Raw genomic sequence first — 16,977 nt, forward strand, 5'->3', positions numbered from 1 at the left:
GATTGGAGGGTGATGGGGGTCAATGCCTGAGGGCTCCCAGTATGTGAGAGGGGGAAGGCTGGGCTGAGGGACACTCCCCCCCACACACACACACCCAGTGCACAAATTTCGTGCACTGGGCCCCTAGTATATATATAAAAAGAAACACATAAGGAAGAATAGCAATTCCCTTTGGACCATCAGGGACAGGTCCCGAGCCACCAATGACAGCACTGAGAGTGGTGTGGGCTGCCTGGTCTACATGTGTCAGGGATAGAAATCTTCCTAGCCTGACAGAGCATGTCCATCAGTTCTTCCTGTCCACTCTTACGGAACAGTGACCCTGAAGTACGTCACTAGTTTGAAACAGTCAGATGGGGCTTTCTGTATGAAATTGAGATTTTTTTTATTACATGCAGATGTGCTTTAGAGTTATGTTTCTACAAAAAGGTTCTATAAACAATAGAAAACTTCTAGCATGAAGTCACAAGATGTTAAAAATAGTACAACACAATAAATACAACTATGCCCTCCACAGCCCCACTACAGAGAGGAGGAGACGGCTAACAGGTTTGGAGGGAACCATGCTTTGAGATGGCCTTCACAGTTGACAAGCCCAGAGTACCACCCCCGGGACGTGGGACAAGTGTGTGCCATAGAAACAGCTATACCAGACACCAGTCCTGTTTCCCCAGCTTCTCTCTTCCTGAGCCTCCCCTGCCTGGGGGCCAGCTCCAGCTAAAAGCTGCAGCTTCAGCCCACACTGCTCCACTCAGTCCTCACTGAAACCCTCGTCAGTGGATTGATGACAGCCCTCTGTCTTTTTGCAGAACACATGGACACACACTATATAGTTTCTGTATGGATTAAGCTTGTCTATGGCCAGCAATGACCTCAAGGCTAGGGTCCTGCATCCATGTATCCTACGCTTAGAGGACCATCCAGTGGTCTCTAGAATGGACTGGAGACTCACATTAGGAAGGCATATTTCCTTTTGGAAATGGCCCATGAGAGAAGTGGCCAGGGACCGGAAAGGCCATGAGATTTTTGAAGGCACCTGGACTCAGCCAGTCCTACGAGACCAGTGGCTTTGCTAGCTGCTTGTCACAGATGTAGCCTAGTTGGTCTGGATTATCCTTAGATGCCAATGGCATCACGTGACACTAGATGGGGTGCTGAGGCTCTTGTGCCTGAGTAGACCCTGGGGCTGGGGAAACCACACTGAGAGGTCATTCAAGGAAGGGCATGTGTGAGCTCTAAGGGGAATGTTAGCACTACTGATGCTGACCCAGCCCCGGTCCCTGAAGGTACACTTGATACTGCGTCCAGAGCTTAGCAGTAGCCTATACCATGAATCCCATCAGCTGACCAGATTCTTGCTCAAACAGTGAGGAAACTGGCCAAATTCAGCACTCAGCACCTGACCCACACATGCCCCTGGGAGATGTGGAAGGCTTCCTGCCAGCCCAGCAGCTTGGGGACTCCGTGGGACTTGCAGTGGTCCAGGAGAAACTGGTACAAGTCGTTCAGGGCTAAGCCCTTGCCACAGGCCGGCTAGTTGCAGTGTTGGGTATAGCACCCCTAGTTACCACTCTGCACATGTGTATGGCTGCATGGGGGCGGGAGAGCTTGGGGAGAAGGGCTGCTCTGCTCTAGCTTCTCTCTCTTGGAAAAGCCAAAACTCCAAGTAGAATGGGAGATACCTGGGAGGTCTAGACAGCATGGTGTAAGCCCTAACTCCCTTTTTGGACTTTAGTATAATTACTTCTAGCCCTGCACAGGGCCCACTCTCCAGCTCCAGACCTGGATCTCTCCAGGCTGACCGTGGTGGTAAGTGAGGTGGCAGTGGAGAGGGGCCTAGAGATTAGCTACAAAGGAGAAGAGATGACAATAAAGGCCAAGGAAGAATGCCCAAAAGCTTGATTCACGGTTCAAAGATGGTGGCCAGGCCGCCCTCCTCTTTGTCTAGCACCTCTGTCTCCAACACTGGTTTTGGTTTTTTGAAAAGTGATGGAAGATTCTTAATGTGAACTTCTTTCCGGAACTGCTCTCCCAAAGGTTTCTGTGGAAAACAAATGAGAAAGAACTAAAGCTGGACCCTGATAGTGGGTTGTTTTAAAGGTAATCTCACCGTAATGGTCAATGAATACAGCTGGTTTCTGGTTTGCCTGAACACATCATCTAAGACCGCAAGGTGGTTGGGAGCACAAAGGAAGGTGCATGACTTACCCCAATACAACCAGCAATGAGGCGTTTGAATTGGTCCTTCCTGCGCTTGTCAGCAACTTTCTGCAGAGAGGGGTTCAAAAGCTTGCAGTCAAACTGGTCCAGAGAGTCTTTCTGTATTTCAGGGATCTGCTCCATAACTGCTCTTATCTCCAGGTACCTGGGACGCTGAGATATAAGGATAAACCCACTAAGTGGAGTAGGTTTGGGCTCTGCCACTTCCCCCATGCAGCACTAGCAACGTGGCAGCTGCCTACACTTAGAGTAAGGCCCGGCTGTGAAGGGTGAAGCCTGGCTGTCCTGCCCGACTCACCAGCGCCTCGTAGATCTGGAAAGCCAGGTGCACGAGTGAAGCCATGCAGCCTTCATGCTGCCCGTGCGTCTGCAAGCCCTTCAGCACACTGCTGAAAAGCCATGTCACAGCATCTGCGAGCAGTGTCCCTGTCAGCACCTGGGGAGACAGCTATATTGAGGGCCAAAGTGGGACGCTGAAGGCCCCAGCACCCCAATTCCTCCAAATGATTCAGCCAATCCTTATGACCCAAACCTTGAAGGGGCAAATAACCATACTTGTTTGAGGAGGGGCCAGCACAGCTGGGTAGTCGTCCTCTGGCAGGACAGAGTATCCCTCCAGGCCAGGGAATTGAAGGCTGTAATCAATAATGCCGTACAAACATCCTAGGAAAAGGATGGAGGATTACAATGGGAAAGTAAGCACAACTTTCTCTGAGCATTAGGTATCAGGAGCTGGAGTTTTAATAGTAGGTAAGCAGGAAAATGGTAAGAGAAGTGGGCTTATTTCCTCTTTATGTAGATCAAACAGTCAAAAAGAAAAAACAACCAATATAGAAGAGGAAACCTAGTATAGGAAGGAGACAGAGCTCGGGCCTGCTTCTGAGTTTTTCTGAGAGCTTCTGCCCACAGCAACAAGGGAGACAACATGGCCTTGAGCTTTTCCCACTCTTTTCTCAAACTTCAGGAACCAGGAACTTAACTCATATGAAGGAGTATTACCCCAAAACTTTTCTGAAGGCATCACAGAGTGAGAACAGTGGGAGCTGGCTCCACAGCTGGAGAAGGAGAAACATCACCTTGCCCTCCACCCACCTCGTGCTTCATTAGGCATTTGCCCAGGTCTGTAAGCTCTGCCATGGCCGAGGGGGTTACCTCTGTGGCCATCATCTCTTCATCTGTAAGCAGAGAGCAGAATGTTAACTCCAGCCTTCCAGAGCAGAGCAGGCTCTCCTGTCCTGACAGAAGCTCACAGAATGCAGGAGAGCTCAGCAGCCTGGGCTGACTGGCGGCTGAGTCAAGCCTCATGAAAGGGTACAGAAGCCACTGTCCATGGCAGATCTAGAGAGCCATCTAGCTGTACATTTGGGAAACGGTGGGAAGTGAGGTTTTCTGGATGGTTACTTAAAAAGCTGCCATTGGTGAGGAACTTGCCATTGAACAAATATATGAAGACCTACTGTAGTAGACACTAGTTACTGGGGATATCACAGGAATAGCACAAAGTCCCTTCCCTGGTGGGAGCTGACATTCTAGTGAGAGACACAAATAATAAATGCATTCATAAATAATAGGTGACATCATAAAAAAACAAAAGTAACATCAGATAGTGATAAGTGCCCTGAAGAAAAATAGAGCAGAGGATTTGCTAGCTGGTTTAGCTAAGTGGATGGAGCGTCGGCCCACGGGCTGAAGGGTCCCGAGTTCGATTCCGGTCAAGGGCATGTACCTTGGTTGCGGGCTTGATTCCAGGCCCTGTTTGGGCACGTGTGGGAGGAAACCAATCGATGTTTCTCTCTGTCTCACCCCTTCCCTTCCACTCTCTAAAAATCAATGGAAGCCCGGCAGTGTGGCTCATTGGTTGAGCACGGACCTATGAACCAGGAGGTTATGGTTTGATTTCCGTGAACCTGTCCAGGTTTCAGGCTCCACCCCCAGGAGGGGGCGTGCGTGCAGGAGGCAGCAGGTTGATGATGTTTCTCTCCTGTTGATGTTTCTATTCCTCGTCCTTCCTCTCTCTCTCTAACAATCAATAAACATATCATTTTAAATGCAGTAGCCCACCCCTGTAAAGCCTCGAATTGAGACCAATTCCTTAAATCAGCCCCACTTTATAAAACAATCAATAAAAATATATTTTAAAATAAATAAATATCAATGGAAAAATATCCTTGGGTTAGGATTAACAACAAAACAGAAAAATAGAGCAGAGAATATAGCATGGTTGGAGTTGCTATTTTTGATAAGTTGGTCATGGAAGACTTACTGGGGGTAACATTTGAGCAGAGACCCAAATGAAACAAGGGAACAGGCCATGTATATAGTTGGGAGGAAAAATCATTCTAGAGGAAACAGCCATTGCAAGGGATCTGAGATGGAATATAGTTTGGAGGAATCCAGTAAGGCGGCCAGCAGAGATAAAGTCTAGATGTACAACATCCCATCCACATCAGACCCAGGGAGAGAGTTTCTACCAGAACCGACCTGGCTACAGAAGGGACAATATTTAGGAGCCTAAGGGTAGACCTCTTAAGGGCCATGCAACAGACTCACCATCTCCATCTGCAGGGGGAGCAGTACTGTGGTCAGCACCTTTCTTTGAAACACAGCACACCGCTAAAGCAAGAAAGCAGGGTTATTGGCTTGTTACCACCAGACAACAGCCATCTCAGGCCAACAGATCCCAAACTGTCTCTGGGGAGAAAGTGAGGTACTGTCCAGGAACATCAGCTTCGCCAACAGAAATGAAGGCATTTGACCAGACTTCTGACCCTCTTCAAGTTAGATTAACTGGAGGGAAATTACAGAATTCTCTGAGACTAAGTGACCAGGAGAGGATACCTGATACATCTTTGGTCTACTTTGCATCACAAACAAATGAAATGACCCAAAAAAGAAAAATTAACCACCTTTATGTCCAAGAATTAAAAATTTCCCCCTATTTTGACAAAGCTAGAAGTCATTCCTACCATTAATCTGAATTCCTCCTGCTATTTTAGACCATTTCCTCATATTCTGGCCTTAGTATGAACAAATATAATTCAGTTTGCCACTCATAAAATGTTCAGAGGTTGATTTAAGGACTACCTTGTTTATCCTAGTGAATTATTTCTCACCAACCTGTTAGTATTTGCTGCAAACATGCCTTAATGGAATTAGGTGGGTGACCAGTTCTTTCTCCAGAAAAATTCTCTACTTCCCCTGGTTCCCACATGCCACTTACTGATTAGGTCCATGACTTCTCGGGTTAACATCCTCACCAGCTGCTCCTCTAGCATCTCTTGAGACTCTGGGTTTTCCTCTGAAGTCTCATCTTCTCCACTGCAGAACACCAGAGGGTCAAGGTTCCATGAAGTGCAAAAAAGCGAAGGATAAGAAATGCACGGACCCTAACTAAACTGTGCCCCGTTCCTTCTGGCGTGCTTCTGGTCTGCATTCCATGCACATGTTGGGAATGGACAGCAATGATCCATTGAGGAACATGACTTGTGACTATATCCAGTTGGCAGAGAGTACTGGATCAAAAGCCTAAGTGGCTAAGATGTCTCAGCATTCTCCTAAGGCAGCTGAAGGTACCCCTATGAAGTCTGAGTCTTATCTGAGTCTGCCTAAAGGTCACGGACAAGCCACCAATCACTCATCTAGGCTGAGAATGACTATAACCCACTGCTGTTCTAGCCCTGGGACAGCGGAAACTGCCTCTCCCCTCTGATCTCCCCCCACCCCAGCTTGGCTCCAGCTCATCCACCAAGGAGAAGAGATGCCCCTTACCACAGCAGGCTCCTCTGGTTGATGACTTGCCACTTTTGGGAAAGCCTCTGGGAAAACAAAAAGGAAGGTAGTGCTAGTACTGTGTAGAAGGTTGGAGCAGGTAATATCTAAGGTCTACTTCATGATTACAATTAGCCAAGGATGACTGCAGGCATCAAAGACAGAACCTTGGAGGCCCACAGGCTAAAAAACCAGGTATGGTTTCTGTAACCTCCCACACCCCTAACGAGGGCAGCAAATTACACATCTTTGCTTGGAAAGGATCAACAATTTTAGAATTCCTGAGTCAGTCTGGACACATCTGTTCTCTACCCAGCTGGTCCCTTGCTTAATTCCAGAGTCAGAGAAACAAGAACCAGGGGAGGCAGTCCTCTGATCACCTTTCCTCAGGTAACAGGAAGTTAGGAGCAGACGCTGACTCTGCAGGTGTTTTGTGGGCAATTAAACCAGTTTAGTTCTTGGGGGGCTGCTTAGTCCACTGTAGCAAGGACGAGCTGGTTGCACAGACATCCTGGTAAGGCTAGGAAACACTTCCAGAAGCTCCTGACTTGCAAGACTCCTGAGAGGCACGCACCTTTCCTGACCAATCTCTTACCATGTGGAGGTAGGTGAACAGAGGTCCGAGGATGGGAGACACCAGGGCTTCATAGTGCTCTGGGGGGCAGAAGAGCACCAGAGGCTTCACAAAGACCCATGCCACAGCAGGTTAAGAAGCTTTAGTACGTGAGCACATGCCTTCTCATTCTAAAGCACCTTATGTGTCAGGCAACAGATTGAATCCCTGGGCAGAGTCAGCCAACAAAGGACTTGCAAGATGCCAAGAACATCCTCATCTTCAGGCTCTTTTCTGAAAATCCTACGCTGCATGGATACTCATTTCCATGATATATTTAGTGTCACTGTCCTTTCTACCAGGCTGTACTTTATAGACACTGAGTTGTCTGAAAGTAGGGCGAAAAATAGGAGGGACATTCTTGCGATAAACTCTCTTTCACTATTCTCCTTATAACGCAGGGAAAAAAGATACTAAACAAAAGATAAAAAAAAATTCAAATGACAATGAAGTACGAGTGCAATTTCAAAGAGGAAGCACCTGACAAAATATACAAAAAGGATGAAAGTGAGACGGTAGCCCTAGCTGGTTTGGCTCAGTGGATAGAGCATTGGCCTGCAGACTGAAGGGTCCCGGGTTTGATTCCGGTCAAGGGCATATGCCCAGGTTGCTGGCTCGATCCCCGGTAGGGGGCATGCAGAAGGCAGCCAATCAATGATTCTCTCATCATTGATGTTTCTCTCTCTCTCCCTTTCCCTTCCTCCCGGAAATCAATTAAAAAAAAAAAAAAAAAGGTGGCATGGTAAGGATTTGTGCCTAGCAAGAGCTTTCAAGGCCCCCTGGACTGCCTTCCCATTATTTACTTCAATCTTCCTGTCCTTTTTTTTTTTTTCTTCAATCCTCACGAAAACATTATCTATATATATAAAAGGCAAAGTGACTGACCATATGTCCGACCGACCGACCAGCTATCTCATATGATGCGCACTGGCAATTTAAAAATAAATTGCATGCATGTGCAATACATATAAAGCTCTCACTGGCGCCAATCACACGTGTTTTGATCTGTCATTGTCAATCATGAATTTGGTTGACACTGCTATTATAAAGGGCAAATGGCGACATTACTAGTAAAGTATTTCTTCTAATTAATTTCCTTTCAATGTGCATGAATCCGTGCACTGGGCCACTAGTATATATAAATATTTTTGTTAATCCTCATCAAACGATATTTTCCCATTGATTTTTAGAGTGGGAGAGAGGGAAAAACAGAAACATTGATGTGAGAGAAACACATCAATTGGTTGCCTCCTGCATGTGCCCTGACCAGGGCCCGGGTGGGGAGGAGCCTGCAACCAAGGTATATGCCCTTGACTAGAATAGAATCTGGGACCCTTTGGTCCACAGGCTGATGCTCTACCATTGAGCCAAATTGGCTAGGGCACCGAAGGATATTTTTATTGATTTTAGAGAAAGAGGAAGGGAGAAGGAGAGAGAGGGAGTGACAAGGAGGGAGGAAGAAACATTGATGTGTGAGAGAAACATTGATTGGTTGCCTCCCATATGTGCCCTGACCAGGAATCAAATCCGAAACCTAGGTATGTGCCCTGAGTGGGAATCGAACCTGCAACTTTTTTGGTGAACGGGATGATGCTCAACCGAGCCAACCAGCCGGACAGTCTTCTTGTCCTTTTAGCATGGTTATTATATACTTAGATATAAGAGTCCATCTATTCCATGCAGCTCAGCTCTGCCTCCTCTGGTGCCTATGAACTGTTCCTGTAGCTTCTGGGTTAGCTAGGGCTTTGAAAGGATATGAAGCATGGGTCTGAGTCGGTAGTCAGGAATATTGTTCAAATTGACGAAGGCTGAGCTGAGGAGCTGGGTAGCCAGGTGCTCCACGCTGTAAAAGTCCTGCTGCATGGAAGGGCCTGCCTTCCCCAGGATATGGAAACTGTAAGGGAAATAATAGGCAATGACACAGTCAATATCTACTACTGCCAGCCCGACTGCCCTGGGAAATCGCTATGCCATGGATTTTTGGTACAGAGACTTCTAGTCTACAATAAGACTTCTCAGCTAGAAGAGCAATTATATTTACTCCTTAAGAGAACTTTAACATAATTAGTGTACTTCAAAGATGTGGACTTAATCTTTTATTAACAGTGAAAATAACACCCGTTGCCTCCCACTCTTAAGGAAACTTCTTGCTAGCAGGTTCAGCATCTTTTGAAAGCCAGTGGTTGGCATCCTTTGGTACCCAGTATCAACAGTGGCCTTCATTATTCCCTAAGTAATACAGACTGACAATGGAGAGCCTGTTAGCTTGGCTGATCAGAGCCCTGGGTCAGTGAGGCCGAGGCCGTGGCAGTGTACAGAGCGCCAGTTACCTCCGCGCCCCACACCTCGGACCTGAGTGCAAAATCTGGCCGGCCACCTCCCAGTGTCCCATAAAGGCAGGCTTTGCATTGTGAGGGCTGAGAAAATGCATCCTCTCCACTCTATCTTCTGCTTTGGTCTCATCATTTTATGTATCGGAAACAGACATGTTGGACATACTAGTAAACTATCAAGTCACAGCTAGGGCTGAGGCACATGAGACAATTATAAAAGAGCAGATGTAAGGAAACTGTTCATTTTGACTTGACACTAGAATTAGTTCCTTGTCAAAATTTTGCCTCATCTTTCCTGGCTCTAATTCTAGATCTAAAGTCCAACCATGGCCATGCTACACAACACATGCCTAGGAAGAGAATGTGGAGGCTGCATTGGCTCATTACCAGTTCTCATAGAGGGTGCAGAAGAAGCGCTGCATTCTTTCCAAGACCGTTTTGTAAACAGGAGAGTCATTCAGTTCCAAGAGAGGCTGCGGTAATCCTATAGAGAAACACAGGTCAGGCGCACGCTGCCCCACTGCCGAGTCTCAACTTCCCCACACAGTGCGATCACAGGCAGGTGTGGTTTGGGGGTGGGGGTGGGGAGTGGGGAGCGTTATAAATGCCAAGTAGCTGGCCAAGTCTTCTACCAGCTGGAGGTGCCAAGAGCTCTACTGTCTTGGTAGGAAAAGGTGAAAGCTATTTAAGGACCCAGGACTCGAGACTAGACCTGGATACTCCAACTTTTGCTTGGGTTTCTCCAGATGGGACTTGTACCAAAACACACAATGACAACTCAAAATGATCTCTCTGTAAGGAAGGGGGGCCTCCCTTTTTAAGTGTGGAACCTCTTTTTCAAGCTAAATTTTATGCAAAGCCCAAGATAACAACAGATCAACATGAAAACCACTTACCTAGGTATAATAATTGCCTTATATACTTCTAATCAGAGGTTATTTTATATGTCAAGTCTTGCTCATGGTTGGAAGCTGCCAGAAGGAACTGTTTGTCCATTCTAGTATGTTTTGGTTGGCCATATATTCCTATAGTAGGAGTTCCTGGTTTAATGTGAATAACTGAATGCAAGGGTGTGTGTGTGTGTGTGTGTGTGTGTGTCTGTGTGTGTGAAGCAACACCTACTTTTTATAATGGCAAAACATTTCTTGGCAGTTTTATTTTTAGTGGTTTCTGCAACATGGAACTTATGTGTAGTGGTGCCAAAGGAAATGGCCCAGGACCATGTAGGCCAAGACAGACATAAGCTCTGGAAAGGCCAACTAACACCCTTCCTCTCGTTAACATGCTAACTGGATTGCTTATCCACAGCTGGGCCCAAGGTTATGGCTGGGAACGAAGAGATACTGTGGAGGTAGTGACAAAGCTTCAGAGACAGGCACAAGGTTTAGACAACTATGGATGTCTCCAGCTCTCAGTTCTAACCATCAGGGCCTTGCTCTCTCTTGTTCCAGCCATATGAGTCAGCCCTCTATTTCCTGGACACACCAAGCTCTTTCCTGCATGCCTTAGCACCTTGTATCTGTTTGCCCAGAATGCTCAGCTTCTCCTCTTGGTACCTCTTACACATCCTTCAAGTCTCCACTGGGGGTCAATCTTCTGACTCCTCCCCAACACACAGTCTCTCAATCATTTCCTTCACAGCACATGTCACAATTATGACTGCATAGTTATTTGCTAGTTGGAAAAATGAGTTAAAGCAACATTCTAATCCAGGAAACAGGGCTTAGAAAGTATTCCTTAAAATTTTTTGATAACATATTATTGATAAAAGCTATCTAAACTTAACTGTTTTAATAATTTTTCCCCTATACATAAAAGGCATAAAATTATACTAATATACTTCAGGTCAAAAAACAAGGTTTATTTACAATCTAAAGGCTCTAACACACATCACTACCTGGAGGGTTAATGTGGGGTGGGGGTGCTAGGGGGGAGACACTGCCTCTGAAGACTTTCTCTGTATGCTTAGACAATGACGCAAACCCCTGTGGGAACTCCATACATGCATTTCTGAACAAACGGGTGGTCAAGGTAGTGCCATGACCAGAAGGAGACACACGGCACACTGAGGCTGCTTGAGGAGCCCATTAGAGATAAGGTGAACTTCAAGGAAAAAAAAAAAGGCTAGATGTCTTACCTAAAATAGCAGATTTTTCCACTTCAAGCATATCCAGAGCCTTTGTGAAAGGCTCTACCATTTTGGCTAGCATTTCTGGTGCATATAAAGTATTGTGAGTTCTAAAAGAAAAAAAGGACGCTATATGAACTTTTCCTAGTCTGTTGCAGAAGGCAAGAGTGGGTTTCACCTTGTAATTCAGTGACACTACACTTCCACATAGACAAATCTCCCTGTCACCCTACTCCTGGCAGGGGGGAGAAAACACAGTATATACATGTAAACGCTTCCCTGGAAAAGAGAATAGACTTGAAGCTATTAAGTACAGCTGTATAGTACACAACCTCAAAGCAATCAAGATGAAAACCAAATTCTGATAGCTAGACAATATCACAGTCTGAGGCTAGGAAGCAAATTCCTTTAAAACTTGAGGCTGTGCCTTGGCACTCCATCTTCTGACTGCCAGTGATACAGGATGCAATGTCAGAGGCATTGTAGATGCCCAGGGAGGAACACAGAGCGAATGGTAACATGCTCCCATTTTTCAAATGTCTCCATTCCAAGAACATGGACCCTACAATGCTCTGACAGTTGTTTCAGCCCCCTGGAGGAACATCCAGTTCCCAAAATGTGTGCCTGTTCCCCACGAAAATGACTTACCTGAGTAGTTACTGGCTTTGTATGACTAAGCAGGAAGTACTGTGGCCCTGACCTACCTGTCATCTACAGTAGCCCTCTAGCTGCCATCTAGGGTATAGCCCAGCCGTGGGCAAACTATGGCCCGTGGGCCGGCCCATTTGAAATGAATAAAACTAAAAAAAAAGGACTGTACCCTTTTACGTAATGATGTTTACTTTGAATTTATATTAGTTCACACAAACACTCCATCCATGCTTTTGTTCCGGCCCTCCGGTCCAGTTTAAGAACCCACTGTGGCCCTCGAGTCAAAAAGTTTGCCCACACCTGGTATAGCCCCTCTACCTGCCATCTATGGTATAGCTCTGTGTTCCGCAAACCGTGGCTGATGAGCCACATGCGGCTCTTTGGCCCCTTGAGTGTGGCTCTTCCACAAAATACCACGTGTGGGCACGCACATACAGTACGATTGAAACTTCGTGGCCCATGTGCAGAAGTCGGTATTTTGTGGAAGAGCCACACTCAAGGGGCCAAAGAGCTGCATGTGGCTTGCGAGCCGCGGTTTGCCGAGCCGCAGTTTGCTGACCACTGGTAGGCTCCTCTACCCTGCCAACTATGGGGTAGCCCCTCTACCTGCCATCTATGGTCTATAGACCCTCTACTGCTATCTATAGTAGTCCCTCTTGCCCTCGGCAATGGTACTACTGAACAATCTACAGCCAAAGAGCACAACTACCTATTTTTCTTTTAAAAGTTAATTATAAAACATCTCAAACATACAGAAAGCTACAAAAAAGAACAGATAGTAGCAAGGTTACATATTTAAGATGCACATTTAGACCATGCTTATTAAAAAAACACAATCCTCAACATTCTTTCTAAGATCTAACCATGTACACTTGATAATACACTCACGGTAAACTACATTTTAGAATGTCACGTAATAAGTTACTTCCAGGTTATTTCCCCGTCTTCCTACTAAAAGCTAATTAATTGTCTCCACTCTTTTGCTTATACAAAGAGCCCAGCAATGAGCTTTTCCAAAGAGGTCTCCCTGTGTACACCTGTGACAGTTTCTCTGTAAACAGGTAGAATTACTGGAAACTGGTCCTTTGCAACTCCTGGTTTTCAAATACCTTCTCCCAGTCGGTGGCCTGACTTGCTTACACTAACATTTGCAATAGGCTTTACTTTTCTTGTGGTAAAATCATATAACAAAATTTACCATTTTTAAGTGTCCAGTTTAAGTGGTATAAATACACTCACACTCATGTGCAATCACCACCACCATACATCCCCATAAGTATTTTCATCTTCTAAAACAAACTCTATACATATTAAGCAAAAACTCCGCATTCCTCCCTTCCCTGAGCCCCTGGCAACCATCATTACACTTTGTTTTTATGATTTTGACCACGTTAAGTACCTCATACAAGTGAAATCATACAGTACGTGAACAAAAACGGAGCTACCTGGCAAGCCTGACAAGACCAACGACTGAAAGTAAACACACAGGATGCTTTGATCATGTAAAAATTCCTAACTGAACAGATTATCATGGAAAGAAGTCAGGTCTTAAGGCCTGTATATATGATAGATTAATCTCTACCCAGGGCAAGTTCTGTCCATTGTTTTTGTCCAAGAATAATATACATAAAATGTCAAAATGATCTCTTCTACAAACTTCCAAAGATAAACACCCCAGTATGGTCAGACAACCCCAACATTCTTCATTATGATCTTTTACCTGCATATCTCTGTCAACTATGTATGTTAAATGTTAAGTATCCTGCACCATCAATGTAAAAGAAGCACGTATCTCTCCACTTGACTTTGTATCCAACCCTAGAGATTTCTCTTGCTTTACTTTCTCTGCTCTTAACCTGCCACCAATGGATTTCATGTAATCTTCCATGATTCTAATGCAGTGGTTCTCAACCTTCCTAATGCTGCGACCCTTCAATACAGTTCCTCATGTTGTGGTGACCACCAATTTCATTGTTACAAATTGAACTAATTAAAGCATAGTGATTAATCACAAAACAATATGTAATTATATATGTGTTTTCCGATGGTCTTAGGCGACCCCTGTGAAAGGGTCGTTCGACCCCCAAAGGAGTCATGACCCACAGGTTGAGAACCGCTGTTCTATGTATAAAATAAACTGCAAAATTGCTACTCCTTGGAGCATCATATCTCAATCCTTTCAGATTCTGCTTCCCTGACTGGCCCCAAAACCTTGGCTCAAATAAACTCTTTAAACCTTTCTTTAGGTTTGAAATTTCTTTCAACAATTATTTCTTTTTTTATGATGAGCTTATTTCACTTAGCATAATGTCCTTAAGGTGTGTTCATGTTGTAGCATATTTATTTAATCCTCACCCGCCCGAGTATATTTTTTCCACTGATTTTTTTTAGAAGGGGGGCGGGGGAGGAAAAAAACATCGACATGCGACACGATTGGCTGCCTCCTGCTCGCGCCCCGACCGGGCTGGAGATGTGGAGATGAAACCTGCAACTGAGATACATGCCCTTCGGTCTGCGGACTGACTCTCTAATCACTGAGAAAAATCACCCAGGGCACCATTTACTTTTAAAAACTGCAATGAGCCATCTTTTTAGTTCCTGAATTGAGTTTTATGTGGAAGATGTCTGATACTATAAAATGATCTCTGATAACATCAGTTTCCTGAAGAAATTAAGTTTGACATAAAGCTGATGGGCTGTTTCTTATTCTTTGATTAAAGGGTGGTGTGATCCCAAGAGAAAATTAGAAAACAGAGGGGTTAGTGCATCACATGTCAAATGTCCCTGGAGCTACAACAGAATCTTGTATTCTCCTCCTCCTCCAGAGGTGGTACCAACACAGTGGCCGCACCTCTAATGCACAAGCAGAGGAGGACTCAGAGTACATACTGCTCTGATACCTCTGACTCCAGGTCAGTTGTTCAGGGGCATCTACAACACCTAGTAATATTCAGGCTCCTGAACTATCACCTTTCCTGACACACTGGCAAGTTAGAGCTCTGTGGTTCCACATTAAGAGGGACTAGTTACTGCTTAGCAAAGAAAAAGACAATTAGGTAATAAAAGTTTTAACTTTTGGATAATCAATCTGTACTTATTTGAAATACAGGGGTCGGCCAAAGTAGGTTTACAGTCGTAATACAAATAAATAATACACTAATTAATAAATAATAATACAAGAATAGCCCTAACTGGTTTGGCTCAGTGGCTAGAGCATCGACCTGTGGACTAAGGGGTCCTGGGTTCGATTCCAGTCAAGGGCACATGCCCAGGTTGTGGGCTCAAACCCCAGTGAGGGGTGTGCAGGAGGCAGCTAATCAATGATTCTCTCATTGATGTTTCTATCTCTCCCTTTTCCTTCTCTGAAATCAATAAAAATGTATTAAAAAAAGAAAAGAAAAGAATAAACTGTTTTGAGTTCTCAAAACTGTAAACCTACTTTTGCCAACCCCTATATTTTTAGTATCACCAGCTATGAGTATAATCTCTATGCTAAATAAGACTTCACACACATAAAGATTTCAGCAGAACATACAGAAGATAAACAGAAACAATGTAACAAACTAGCAGAAAAGCTGCTATTATAAACAGATAATGACGACAAGGTACTTTTTGAGAACTGGAGAGTTCTGCTCCCCATATCTGTCCTCTATCCAACCCACTAGAAACAACATCATCCAACACAAATACAATGTAAACCACTACAAATTTTCTAGCCAGCCAAACTTAAAAAGTGAAAAGAAATAGGTTAAATTAATATTTTATTTAAACCAATGCATAAAAAAATTTCAACATATTAACATTAAAAATTATCAACAAGCTATTTTACACTCTTTTTTTGCAATAAGTTTTCAAAATGTGGTGTGTACTTTATACTTACAGATTATCTCAATTCAAACTAGCCACATTTCAAGTGCTCAATAACTAATTACAACAGTTAGTGGCTAAGATAGTGGATAGCATAGCTCTAACACCTTTTTTTGTTTGTTTGTTTTGTTAATCCTCACCTGAGGATATTTTTTTAAAATATATTTTATTGGTTTTTTACAGAGAGGCAGGGAGAGGGATAGAGAGTTAGAAACATCGATCAGCTGCCTCCTGCACACTCCCCACTGGGGATGTGCCCGCAACCCAGGTACATGCCTTTGACCAGAATCGAACCCGGGACCCTTGAGTCCGCAGGCCGACGCTCCATCCACTGAGCCAAACTGGTCAGGGCTGAGGATATTTTTTCCATTGATTTTTAAAGAGAGTGGTCGGGAGGGGGATGAAGAGAGAGATACATCAATTGTTTGCCTCCGCACACACCCCAACCAGGGCCCGGGGTTGAGCCTGCAACTGAGGTACGTGCTCTTGACCAGAATCGAGCTCACGACGCTTTTTTGCTTATCAGACTATTTGACAAGGAGTTGAAACTCCCAGCTCCAATTGGTGGAAATGCAAATTGTAAATTAATTAATACACCACTTGAGAAAACTATCTGGTTCTATCAATGTAAACAGAAAATATGCATACCTTATAAAACAGGAATTCTACTCTTACATGTAGGGTTCTACTTCTAACTCAACAGAAATTACGTGTACACCAACAGATATTTACAAGAATGCTAACAGCAGCATTGTTTGTAATAAGAAAACACTAGAAACTACCCCAAAGTCCATCAACGCTACACGGATAAGATTCAACATATTCACACAATGGAATACCACACAAGAAATGAGAATGAACAAACCACAACTATGTGAACACCACGGATGACTCTCACACACGTAATATTGAGCAAGAAAAGCCCGACAAGAAGTGCATGCTTCTGACTCCATTTATTAAAGCTAAAACAATCAGGCAAACGTTAAATGTCAGAATGAGGGGTACCCTTGAGAGGCAGGTAATGATTTGAAAAATTATTGGATAAGGTTGTTTCTTGATCTGGGTGCTGATTATATGTATGTTTCTTGTGAAAATCCACCTACATGCACTCTTAATTTGTGCCCTTTAATTATATATATATATACTAGAGGCCCGGTGCACAAAAATTTGTGCACTCCGGGGGAAAGGGGGGTCCCTCAGCTCGGCCTGTGCCCTCTCGCAGTCTGGGACCCCTCGGGAGATAACGATCTGCTGGCTTAGGCCTGCTCCCAGGTGGCAGAGGGCAGGCCTAATCCCTAGGTGCAGTCCCTGGTCGGGCTCAGAGCAGGGCTGATTGGAGAGTTGGGGCACCGCCCCCTGTCACACTCAAGGCAGGGGCGATGGGGAGGTTGCGGCGG

At 44.8% G+C, this 16,977-nt stretch overlaps 1 protein-coding gene across 5 annotated transcripts in view; it reads right to left on the minus strand.

The window, feature by feature from the left end:
* Positions 1-360: 360 nt before the first annotated feature.
* XPO5 (exportin 5) overlaps positions 361-16,977 on the minus strand; it is a 50,599-nt gene continuing 33,982 nt past the window's right edge. For 2 of the 5 annotated variants that reach the window (XM_006776385.1, XM_006776384.1), the window contains 12 exons: positions 11,072-11,172; positions 9,322-9,418; positions 8,359-8,495; positions 6,584-6,681; positions 5,989-6,035; positions 5,441-5,538; positions 4,771-4,833; positions 3,313-3,395; positions 2,776-2,883; positions 2,519-2,656; positions 2,209-2,373; positions 361-2,041 (listed from right to left, as the gene is read on the minus strand). In XM_006776385.1, coding sequence (XP_006776448.1) covers positions 1,904-2,041; positions 2,209-2,373; positions 2,519-2,656; positions 2,776-2,883; positions 3,313-3,395; positions 4,771-4,833; positions 5,441-5,538; positions 5,989-6,035; positions 6,584-6,681; positions 8,359-8,495; positions 9,322-9,418; positions 11,072-11,172 — 1,273 coding nt within the window. In that variant the 3' untranslated portion in view covers positions 361-1,903. Of the gene's footprint in view, positions 2,042-2,208; positions 2,374-2,518; positions 2,657-2,775; positions 2,884-3,312; positions 3,396-4,770; positions 4,834-5,440; positions 5,539-5,988; positions 6,036-6,583; positions 6,682-8,358; positions 8,496-9,321; positions 9,419-11,071; positions 11,173-16,977 lie in introns of those variants that run through there. The other 3 variants (XM_015572173.1, XR_001515992.1, XR_001515991.1) reach the window with 3 other exon arrangements.

The sequence above is a fragment of the Myotis davidii genome, unplaced genomic scaffold (assembly GCF_000327345.1).
Source record: "Myotis davidii unplaced genomic scaffold, ASM32734v1 scaffold167, whole genome shotgun sequence".
Classification (NCBI taxonomy): Eukaryota; Metazoa; Chordata; class Mammalia; order Chiroptera; family Vespertilionidae; genus Myotis; species Myotis davidii.